Source organism: Thermobia domestica, chromosome 11 (genome assembly GCF_964235325.1).
Source record: "Thermobia domestica chromosome 11, izTheDome1.hap1.1, whole genome shotgun sequence".
Lineage (NCBI taxonomy): Eukaryota > Metazoa > Arthropoda > Insecta > Zygentoma > Lepismatidae > Thermobia > Thermobia domestica.
The window spans coordinates 84,880,946-84,894,064 of record NC_137464.1 but is presented as its reverse complement, the minus strand read 5'-3'; the positions used below and the strand labels follow the sequence as shown (position 1 = coordinate 84,894,064).

The 13,119-nt window shown below is 33.6% G+C and overlaps 1 protein-coding gene across 1 annotated transcript in view; it reads left to right on the top strand.

Annotated features, from left to right (window-relative positions):
- Positions 1 to 13,119, top strand: part of LOC145664241 (putative N-acetylated-alpha-linked acidic dipeptidase) — a 238,322-nt gene that overhangs the window by 163,823 nt on the left and 61,380 nt on the right. Inside the window, exon 8 of the mRNA XM_081730724.1 lies at positions 1,274 to 1,358. Coding sequence (XP_081586850.1) covers positions 1,274 to 1,358 — 85 coding nt within the window. The remainder of the gene's footprint in view (positions 1 to 1,273; positions 1,359 to 13,119) is intronic.

Here is a 13,119-nt window from a genome sequence, read left to right as displayed (position 1 = left end):
TCAGATTTCTGGGTTTTCGGCATCTGTGGCCATGTTAGCCCGTCACTTTTGATGGATGACGTCCCTCTGCAATCACAGTGCCCGGAAAATTGAGGAGGAAGAAAGCAATAAGAAACAAAGCAAGCGGCATGAGACCATAATGTGAACTACCATCCTGACATTTGATGTGAATAAGCATAACCCAGGAAAACCTCACTCAGAATGGCTGGCCTGGAAAAACTATTACATTTTTCCAAACGTGTATCCGTACCGAAAATCGAAACCAGAACCGCTCGCACCAAAGGCGAGAGTGTTAGTGACTATGTTACGCGAAGCCACCAAGAAACAGTGTAATTTATGATTAATATAATGAAGAAAGCTCCTTAAAATTACTCGTATGTAGTTCTTTGTTAGTGTCCAAGATGGATAGATAGATTCTTCTTGAAATATGGAATATTGTGAATGAACGAGCATTTATCTGAATAATATTATTATTGTTAATTGAACTACCTAAAATTTCTTAAGAGCTACTCTGTGGCTAAGCGGTTAGCATACACACTTTTGGCGTGGGAGACCTGAGTTCGATTCCCGATGGGAGCTCATGTGGTTTGGATTCCACGTTGATCAGTAGGTCCACGACTCATATGGCCTCGCTGCTGAAAGGAACATTAAACTCAAAATCAACTCAACTCAACTAAAATTTCTAAAATAGAAAACTAGTAAAATATGACTATGATTATTAGCGTTTTCTGTGACATTGTATGGTGGTTTTGTTTTCTTTACGTTACGCTTCAGAGTGATAGCTCTGCTTTCTGCAGGAGATTATTTTATACAGAGGTTGATCTATTTATTTTGAGCCGAATTTGAGTGGGCCAAGGAAGGGCCGTGTTTGCACCACCGGTTATGTTTGATCTACAAGTGACCTCTACTGACTATTGCCCGGCATCGGAGTTTCCATTGCAGAAGATGCGTTTCAACTAGACCATGGGTATTGCGTCCTACTCCTCTTTACGAACTTTCCACAGGCCGGAGACGGTGCGGACTTGACGATGGGTCAGACGACACTTTGCTCATAATCAGAGTTGCCTGTATCAAAACATGCCTTTTACATTTCATAAAAGCATCTATGATTGTGATCTAGTTTTTATACTATTGTTCTCAATCCAAATTTAAACATAATATTATTCTATGTTACGTTTAAATGCTTAACTTAGTTTCTATGAAGAAAGAAAGAAAGATTGTTGGGTATTAGTGTTAATTCCTTAAATTTATAATATTTTTATTCTGATTTCAGATGGAGTCTATCGTGTTAGTGACATAAAGCTTCCACGAGTTCCTGTGTTAACGATTAGTTATGAAGACGCGCAACGCTTACTTAGGTAGGTTGAAAACTGAATTCCTGTAACATAGGAGAAATTATTGGAGAATTGACAACGTATTTGCTTCAATTTGTCTCTATGGGGTCGAAGTGTGCTAATCTTCAAAACGTCTGTATTGATGGTATGGGAGCGTAGTTGCCAGACATCAAAGAAATTTTCCACATGGACAAAACGAATTATAATTAACTCATCTATATACAGTAAACTGTCACTGTTAACAAATGTCAGTATAACGAAATGTGAAGAATTACGAAATTATTTTCAGGTCTCTTTTATTTTATGTATGTTAAAAGAGATTCGAATTTTAACAATTTCGAGCTTTCAGTATCATCATCATAGGTATTCTGCCATTATTGGTACAACTGGAAATCTATACTCCACAGTCTTCCACTAACCTCGTCGTCTTCAGTGACGATTTCTCTATTTTGATATTGTCCAGTAATTGTAGTCTTTTTCGTCCTCCCTCCCTTTCCTGCCACCGTATCCTCTAGCACGTCCCTCATGATACAGTTCCTTCTTATCCAATGTCTCAACCTGTGTATTTTCCTCTTTTTAATAATATCTAAAATTGTTCTTTTCTCCCGCACTATTTCTAACACCCTTTCATTCGTTTTCCGCTCGACACAGGTAATTCTCTCCACTCTTCTCCACACCCACATTTCGAAAGCTTCCTACTGTTTTTCATCATTATTGCGTAATGTCCATGTTTCTGACCCATACAGCACAATACTCCACACGTTGCATTTTATGAGTCTTTTTCTCAATTCTTTGTTCAATTGTAACCGAATGAAAATTTCGTTTTATTGCCTATACTTAATCCTCTTACCCAAACTCACCCACACTTTTTTGAATTTTAGTGAATAACTTAAAGACAATGAAGAATATAGAAAAAATATGTAATTTATAAATGTGTGTGTTCAAGAATTATGATGTCATAAACTGCGTACCCAAATATCTGCTCTATGTAACGTGCCTTAGGTATGGCTCCGTCGTGGGCCACCGGCCGTTAATGACCAGGACAAATATCTATAAAGGGAAACATGCCCTACAATAATTATTGTTAAATGAGGGAAATTAGGCGAGATCCTCCTAGTGCAAATGTTAACTATATGTTCTATAATAATTCCCATCTATAGGATTTCTGCGTATTTCAACTTAGCAAAACAAAAAACCATGATATAAATAATCAGAAAGATGCCATTAGGATATTGAAATAAAAGGTTATATATGTGAATTGAAAACTTTATAACAATAATTCAATCAAGCAATCTCTACTTTCAATGGATTTGAACAAGAATAGTAGTTTCTACATATGTAAATTTATATCCTGATATATATATTTTTATACTGGATGAAACTGTTTTTACTGTAAGTATATTTAAGGAGTCTAATAGAGTAGCAGCATCTACCCTACCACAATTCCATGTCATTAATTTTCTAAAAAAAAAAAAAAATTCAAAATTGTTTTAATAACACACCGTTCTATAATTCAAATAGATATAAAATATATTTAGTCCTAATTAATGTAATACCTTAAATCAGAGAATATAACAAATTAGTATAACAACTCACCCATTTACAAAAGTGATATCTTATTCCATTCACTCCAGATTTAATTAAGTGGGTGTCACAGTACAGAACTTTTCATCCACACAATATCGCCTAACCGAAATAACACTATCCAGAAATTAGATACTAATACTTTAGAAAATATCTGAATATAAATTTCTTTTTCAGGAATAAACGGTAAAATTCACTTATTCTGAAAACGCGTGATATATATAATAACCTTATACACAGTTGAATATAGCAGAACAGATAGTGCCCACTTGCACAGTAGCAATCGAATGGCTAAGCCATCCTCTTCAAGCACCGTCGTATGTACGTAATTCACCACTTTCCGCCAGAGGCGCTAAAAAAAAATGTACATCTTTATTTCGGGTTGCATACTCTACAGGCAATAAACTCCAAGATTTTTTTTTTTTTTTTAAGTGTGGATAAAATTTCCGCACGTAACACACATCGCCCACTCAGCGATAAAAAGTTGGCACAACTTTTTATAACGAATTTTGCAACATGTAATTATCCTTATTTTCTTAATTATGAATAGAATTTAATTTATCGTTAGTCCTTGTCAGTCGCTGTTAGTAATTTAACACCTCTAACCTACATCTATTTATTTCTAACTAACTCATTCTCGCCAAACTCATTCACTCCAACTAAACAAAACCAAACTAAAGAAAAAAAATCCCCCAAAATACAAACGCTCTTCACACATTACTATAGTTACAACCACTCACGTTAGTTAAAGAAAAGTCATCAGTCGTTATCCTATTCATAAAATACACAAATTTTAAAATGTGACATTTTTTCAGGTTTAATATCATTATCCATTTTAATTATATATATATTATATTATCAAAGGTGAGTTCATCAAATTGTATTAATTTAATATTACTCTCCATAATTCATAATAATAACAATAAAATATTACAATTTTATCATAGTACTCATCTTATATCCATTCTTGCTCGCTACATGAATTGGGCATCTTGATATATCTTCCATAAAATTTTCCGAGAATTACCGTTACATTGGACAATTAACAAAACCATGACAATTATACAACACATCCAGATCTGGAAAACTAACAAAAACAAGTATTAATAACACATTAAAAATTAAATATATCCACATATATATTTTTAATTTTTAAAGCTGGACCATTAATATCATATCTTTATATCACAGATTCTCTATATCACCTATCTAATTAATAGTATGAGAGGTATCTACTTTATGATTATTTTACAATGTTTCTCCTTTCCCTAAATATCTTTGTCTGACTCACATGACACTTTCTAATATCTCTAGGATTTTCTGTATTTCTAATTTGAACAGTGTTTCCACCCAAGAAACGTTCTATGGAATAAGGGCCACTCCATTTTGGACACAAAGATTTAGTTCTCTTATCACTCAAAGAGGAAAGAAACTGAGTTTTAATCAAAATTTTATCCCCGATATTATAATTATGATCAACACGCCTTCTATCATATAATTTCTTTTTACGTTTCCACGCATTGCTCATGTTCTGAAGAGCCTTTGACCATAACTCCGGTTCACGAATATTTAAATCTGAAGCTTTTATTTGCCATTTAACATCCAACGGATTACATACATCATAATTAAAAATTAAGTCCATAGGACTACATTTTGTTTCTTCGTGAATAGCACAATTTACTGAATACTCAATTTCCCAGATTCCTTTATCCCAAGATGTTTGTTTTTGTCCAAAATATATTCTCAAAGAATTTTTTATCGTAGACACGTATCTTTCACTCGGATTCGACGCCGCGTGATATGGTGATATACTTATGTCCCTAATTCCATTTGCATAGAGAAAATCTTTAAACTTAGCTGATGTAAACACCGAGTGATTGTCATGACCTATTGAAAACACAAAACCGTTTCTACACATTAATTTATAAAGTTTATTGATAATACTTTGACTAGAAAGAAATTTTATTGGTTCAAGAAAGACTCTTTTTGAAAATGAATCTACGACTATCAGACAATAACGTCCTGATTTACTTTCTACCATTGGGCCTATTAGGTCAATTTGCCAACATCCATTTACTATCTTCTCATACTGAGAAATCAACTTTCCTGCAGGTTTTACATTATTACTTTTATTTAACTGACATTCCTTACAAGCAGAAACATATTCCCTAATTTCCTTTTGCATCTCGGGCCACGTAAAGCGCGCACAGATCTTCCCAATAGTTTTACTTATTCCGGCATGAGATCCGGGTAAAATACTCGCGTGGAAGAACTCAATTATACTTGGAGCTAATGTTTTAGGTAAACAAATTTTATACGGATTTCTAATAGCTTTAGTTTTACGACACAATATATTGTTAATCAACTTATATCCCTCAATCACCCTTTTTGCTTTTAAATCCCTTATAATCTTATTTAATGCAGGATCATTTAACTGATGATCTCGGATAGACATATTTACATAAGGCATATTCCACAGATTAATCAAAAAATAATTTGTTACTTTATCCGCATGTGAAGGTTCTATCTCTATTTCCTCAAAGTTACTAATGTCATACAATCTCGAAATAAAATCTGCAGAGACATTCATATTAGTAGAAATTGATTTTACTTCAAAATTAAAGGAAAAGAGACGGTATAATAACGATCCATATCTTTTCACTCTTTTCATATTCCTTAAGGCATACACTAAACCGGCGTGATCCATTCTTAGCTCAAAAGGTTTATGCAGATAAGTTCTATAACGTTCCATGGTTTCAATGGCCGCTAACATTTCTAACAAATATATAGGCTTATTGAAGTCGTATTTCTTTAGACGTCTACTATAAAAACCCACTGGAACTAAGTTATTATCATCATCATATTGTTGGATCACCCCTCCCAAACTTCTTAATGTTGCATCACTGTTAATTACAAACTTCTTATTCAAATCAGGCAATTTTAATACAACATAATTTTCAAATAGTTCTTTTATATTATCTAACGCCTTTTGTTGTTCTGGTCCCCACCTAAATACTGCAGAAGCCGCCCTTAATCTTTCTATTGGTTCCATAACCTCATGAAATTGTGGAACAAACTTTGCATAATATTGTAAAAATGAAACTAAAGATATCAAACCCTTTTTATTCTTTGGAGCAGGCAATCTTTTAATAATCTCAAGTCTAGATGGGTCCATTTTCATTTTTCCATCTTCTATAATAAAACCCAGATAAGAAATTTTACGTGAAAAAAATGTACACTTCTTAATTGATAAAGTAAGTCCTTTATCCTGTAACCTTTTTAAAACTTTTTCTAACAGAACCTTATGACTCTCTATATCTTTACTTTTACAAATTAGATCGTCCATATACCACTCTACATCTTCATCTTTTAACGGATATAACAATTCAGTTAGTATTTTTGATAACACATGACTTCCGGCAGCTAATCCAAATGGAAGTACCTTAAATTCAAACAAACCCCTATGCGTAAGAAATGCCGTCAAATGACGACAATCCTCCGTCAATGGTATTGTTAAATATGCTTTTCTTATATCAAGATGGGTATAAATTTTAGCATCTGATAATTCAGCTAAAATATCCTCAATCCGAGGTGTAAACTGTGTATTTAAACAAAGATGCCGATTCAAAGCAGAATAGTTTACGACCATACGTTTAGATCCATCGTTATTATTAACAAGAAAACAGGGAAAAGCATATTCACTATTACTAGGTTGAATTAAATCAGATTTTAACATCTCATCAATAATTTTATCGAGTTCTCTTTGAGATGCTCGTGACATGGGATATGCTTTCTTACGAATAGGAGTGTAATCATTTAAGAGAATTTTATAATTAAAATCCTTAATTTTTCCTACATTGGGTGAAAATACATTAGGAAATTTATCAAGTAACTCATTCACATACCCTTGTAATTCCGGATATTCCTCCAAGACTTCCGGATCCACTCTCAATTGACATGGATTCTCGATAGACAGCTTATTGAAACTGGTATTGGAAAAACCATTGGTCTCCACTGAGCTGGCAACACTGGACTTTCCCCTGGTCGGTTCCTGAGTAAATTCCCTAACGTGTGACTCCCGACCAACGTTTGGAGGTAACTCACTCGAAGATTCTTCCCTCAAAAATAATTTTGTTGAAATTTGGGATGGTTCTCTGCAAAGCAAATCAACAGCACAAGTATCTTCATGTAAATCAGGTGGGGGGTCCCTTAATGAAAAGTTCAAAGAAACCACAGAGTTCTCTAAAGGAAGGATTAACTTGTTGGTCACTAAATCGATCTTTGCCTTTAACTGCTTAAGTTCATTAATTCCCATAATAAAAACTGGTTCAAGATTTTCCACCAAAAAAAACTTTAATCGATACACTCGATTCTTTAATTTAATGGGAATCCTCACACATTGTTCTAAAGTTAACTTCTGTTTATCTATCCCTACTCCTGTAAACTTTTCATTAAACACTTGCACAGGATATTTTAAGTTTTGATTCCACCTATCAAAGTTTTGTTTATCAATAAGTGAAGCTGAAGAACAAGTGTCTAGTCCCCCTCGCCTACGAGTTCCTAGCACAAAAGCATCGACAAAAGCTGCAATTAGTTTTCTTGAAGTATTATTTTCTATTGTTCCATCCATTTGTTGAATATTCACTGTATTTCTATCAACAAAGTTTGAGGGTATTGTTCCTCCCTCTCCATGAACTTGTCTCAAAATACTAAAGTTCTTAATACTTTCATTATTAGCGGGTGACGAACTAAAAATGTTTAAGTTCGCATTTTCTACACCATTCCGAGACACTGAAACTCGATTCCCTTTAAAATTACCACTATGCATTAAATTACTCACTGGTCTAGATGCATAATGCTTTGTTTTTACGTTGTTAATTTGAGATACTTCACTATAAACACCATCACTCACATTAGGGTGTCCATGTTCAATATTATCTACCGGGATTCGAAGTTCGGACCTCTCCATAGGAAGCGTATACTGCTGCCGATCACTCTTAGCTGCAAAGCGTCTCTTATTCCTACTATCACTATTCATAAACTGATTATTGAAAGAATTTGCAACACCCGCACCATTAGAAGATTGCACACCGGACCCAAGTTCCTGATTCAGAGCCCCTGACCGGTCACTATTCCCTGCAAAGCGTCTTTCCATATTCATCCCCATGTTCACTTTCAACAACTTTTTATTCAGCAAATATTGTTTATTAGCAGGACAATTGGCTACTCGGTGCAGTCCACCACAAAAATAACAGGAAACCTGTTTACGCTCTTCACTTCCTCTACTTGAAACCTTGGTTAATGCACTGTATACCTCCAAATTCCTTTGATGTAAGTCATATTGATTTAATTCACTCAACAACTCATCTAATGACGTTGGGTAACGATACTTATATATGTCATGTTTTAAGTGGGGATTCATTCCTTCCATAATGATTTGTATAACTTCTTTACTATTCCCATAATTTAGGGATCCATAACAAACAATATACGAGTCTATTATTTTGTTTACATAATCTAATAAATTCTCTTCGGGTTTTTGCATAACCTTAATATATCTATTTATAATGGCTCGCTTACCTAATGGTGTAATGTATTTTTGAAACAAATGACTTGTAATTTGTGACCATTCGGTAGTCATTTCATATAAGGAAATTAATTCTTGATTTAATCTACCTTGCGCTTTTCCTAACGCAGCAATTAGAACGGTTTCTACTGGAAATAATTTCAATTTAATAATACCATAGACTACACTCATAAATTGAAAAAGTTTTACATCATCTGATCCGTCTACTACAGGAATTCTACGTACGTGTTCATTAAACAAATTACAAGAAGCATTAACCGTTAATTTCTCCATATTAAAATTAAAAGGCACAAAACTATTCAGTAAACGTACGTTCTGAGGTTCATTGCGCATAATTTCAACTTTATTTTTATCGCAAAATGGATTTGTGCTTTTCTTTTCTTTCGCAATCATCTCCTCAGCTGATTGATCAAGGTCAATAAACGGATTCAGGGAGCTACGACTACTTGTTGTAGACACACACAAAGGTTCCAACTCGTCCCTCAACATTCCGCTGCTATCAGCAAAGTCAGAACACACACCTGTTGAAGACAGGTCAGTTACATTATCAGCAGTGAACGACGGAAAATGTTGCCTACTTGATTCTGCTTCCCTGTCCAAATACGACAAATCCCAACCTTGACCTACATTAGGCGGAATAAATACTCCCCTTTCTCCTCCTACAAACCCATTTAATACTAGCTGACCAGGCCTTCCCGCAGGATTTTCCATATTTATGAATAATGAAGAAATAAAAGTTAATGCTATAATATACAAAAATATTCCCACCAGAAAAATATTTCTGCCTAATAGCGACTGCACACTTACAAGCATTTGTTTCGTACAAGCAATCCGGTATTACCATACAGCCTTCTAACCATCCAAAATTGAAACCTTTTTTTTTTTTTTTTACTACAAAAAGAATGCGGATATATTTAACAACTCTAACAACAAACCTACCAAGTAACGAACAAACAAATGCATATACATGTATTATGTTGCACGTTCCCTCCTATAGTCTCAAGAAAACGGATTTTACTCCAGCACTTTTAAACCTATCAAGTATGTAAGGCATGTACCGTAACTAATTTCAACAACTTTTTTTTTTTTTTTAATTATTATTATTATTGAAGATTCGATTGCTACTGTTTGTAACGTGCCTTAGGTATGGCTCCGTCGTGGGCCACCGGCCGTTAATGACCAGGACAAATATCTATAAAGGGAAACATGCCCTACAATAATTATTGTTAAATGAGGGAAATTAGGCGAGATCCTCCTAGTGCAAATGTTAACTATATGTTCTATAATAATTCCCATCTATAGGATTTCTGCGTATTTCAACTTAGCAAAACAAAAAACCATGATATAAATAATCAGAAAGATGCCATTAGGATATTGAAATAAAAGGTTATATATGTGAATTGAAAACTTTATAACAATAATTCAATCAAGCAATCTCTACTTTCAATGGATTTGAACAAGAATAGTAGTTTCTACATATGTAAATTTATATCCTGATATATATATTTTTATACTGGATGAAACTGTTTTTACTGTAAGTATATTTAAGGAGTCTAATAGAGTAGCAGCATCTACCCTACCACAATTCCATGTCATTAATTTTCTAAAAAAAAAAAAAAAAAATTCAAAATTGTTTTAATAACACACCGTTCTATAATTCAAATAGATATAAAATATATTTAGTCCTAATTAATGTAATACCTTAAATCAGAGAATATAACAAATTAGTATAACAACTCACCCATTTACAAAAGTGATATCTTATTCCATTCACTCCAGATTTAATTAAGTGGGTGTCACAGTACAGAACTTTTCATCCACACAATATCGCCTAACCGAAATAACACTATCCAGAAATTAGATACTAATACTTTAGAAAATATCTGAATATAAATTTCTTTTTCAGGAATAAACGGTAAAATTCACTTATTCTGAAAACGCGTGATATATATAATAACCTTATACACAGTTGAATATAGCAGAACAGATAGTGCCCACTTGCACAGTAGCAATAGAATGGCTAAGCCATCCTCTTCAAGCACCGTCGTATGTACGTAATTCACCACTTTCCGCCAGAGGCACTAAAAAAAAATGTACATCTTTATTTCGGGTTGCATACTCTACAGGCAATAAACTCCAAGATTTTTTTTTTTTTTTTTAAGTGTGGATAAAATTTCCGCACGTAACATCTATAAGGAAAAGTTGGAAAACAGTTATTAGTCTAATTGTATATACTATCTGGCTAACTTTTTACATTTTCTCCTTTGTTTAATTTTTCATTGTTTCTGAGTTAACTAAAATGCTAAAAAGTGGGGCGAGATTAGCGAAGTGCCTTAACTTATTTTTTCAAAATATAACCAAAATTCACTTTATTTTACCATATAAGTATATTCCTTATTACATTATTTTATTATTCAAATGATATAGTAAATAATTTTCATACATATACATGAGATTGACTGAGATCCTGGTTGACTGAGGTGAGTCACTCCCCCCCCCCCCCCATCTACCTAAAGTTTGTTTGGATCTTTGCGTGGATATATAACAACCACACATTCCTAAACTCCCCCTCCTTCAAAATTTGTTTGGATCTGTGCGTGGATATATATGACAACCAAACATACATTCCTAAACGCCCCCTCTCCCACAAAGTTATACAGAAATCAGCGCCACTGCATGTACACAATCGGTCAAGCGATTTAAAAGTACCCAAGAAGCGTTATTCCATTAAGTTAATTTTTGTACACCTTCCAATGCAAGAAGTAACACTATAGGCTAATAATACCATTTTCCAAGTAGAAGCACGAGGTTCAAAATTAACCAATCAGCGTTACGATTGCATATCTTTGCCTTACTATTTCGTTTATTCATGTCGAATCTCGTACTACCGTACATTCTTCTTATTTTGTTCTTAAAGCAACGTGTATAGTAGTGAGTCATAACTGTATAATGGAAATTTGGGTAAAAAGAACCAATAAAAGTTTGCTTTTAAAGAAAACCGCGAATACTTTTGGAAGTAAAGAAAAGATAAAAGAAAAGATATGGCGAAAAATTCAATATAACATTTTACTACAGCTAGTTAATGTCGTAAAGAGCCAAAATTTTGTTATAATGTATTTTACCCTATGGCAAATAAGCTGCCAGTATGAAAACATTTTTTTTTTCCCACAACATAACTATTAAAGGAAGAGACTACAGATTTATAAGATTAAACTAGGAAATATGTAATGATATAATACGAGTTGCAGTGTACTAAATGATAATGAAAATTAAATTAGCATGTAATATTTCCTTTTCATATGTTAAGAAGGGTTATATGTGGTGACTGATTGCAACTGAACTATGATAAAGGTATATATACGTACTAAAAGTCTGTTTATTCGAATGTTGTGGTTGTGAGAAATGACAGCTTTCTTTACCGTTACAGCACAAACATATCCTAACCACTGTTGTAACCCATTGATGGGCACAAGTACAAACAATGTTTATGATCTGTAATTGAACGCAGGAGAGCTATAAAAGAAAATACGCCAATATATTTCAAGCATCAATCCTCAGAAAGGGAAAAAAGTACATAAATTAATAGAATCTCATTACAGGATATACTATAAAATGTGGCAGCTTGTTGGAAGATTCTCAAGTTGTAGATAATTCAGTTGTTTTTATGTTATTTCGTATATCCTGTATTTTTTCCTGTGTAGTTTTCGAAATCTTTCATAGTAAACTTGCAATTAAAAAAAATAATAAAAAGAAAGAAGGAAAAGACTAATACATATCGTATAAGCAAAGGAATTTCTTCCACAAATTAAACATGTAGTAGCATGAAATTAAATGTCTGGTAGCTTTTTCAGATTGAAAGTAATTTCTGTAAGAGTTGAAAGAAAGGGGTAATTTACTAATAGAAAGTGTCCCATTATTTCTACTCCGATTAAAATAGGGCTGGTGACGTTTGTAGGATTTGCTGTGACATTGATATGTTTACTATGTGACAACCAATCGGCTTGCTTACAACTCCGTCACTTAATAATTAGTGAAGCATAGATTGAAGAAGTGTAGTTAACAAATCGAGATAAATACATAGGTTTTGCATATAGTGGTGCTGTATCACTTTTGCATCGTAGTGCAACATTCATTAATAAATAATTTACTTTTATATTAACGTACAATAAGGTTTATTGTCGATGTTGTAACCAGAATGTGGTTCCGCGTGCGTATAGTTGAATTTCGGTGTTGAGGTAACATTATGAGACAACAGCACAACATTTGGATTAGGAATTAACGAGAGGGATAGGAATATTAGATTGGATCCGATCTTCGACAACATATAACTCAACTAAAAAAAAAGTATTCTGCCTGGTTATAGGGTAACTGTCCCAATAATTGACAGTGTATCAGTAATTGACAATATCGTCTTTTTTTCGCCGCAACAAGACTGCGGGACTAGATACCAGCAAATGCTGCCACCTGTTATTCCTTTGTGGTGGTGTCAATCCTACACTACTATTAATATTTGTCACTAGGTGATAGTACTCCAAAGGAAGCAGAACATCGATGGACAGTGAGAAGTCAACTGTTTTTTCAGCCTTCTAGTAACGGTTACGCTTAAGGATTGTT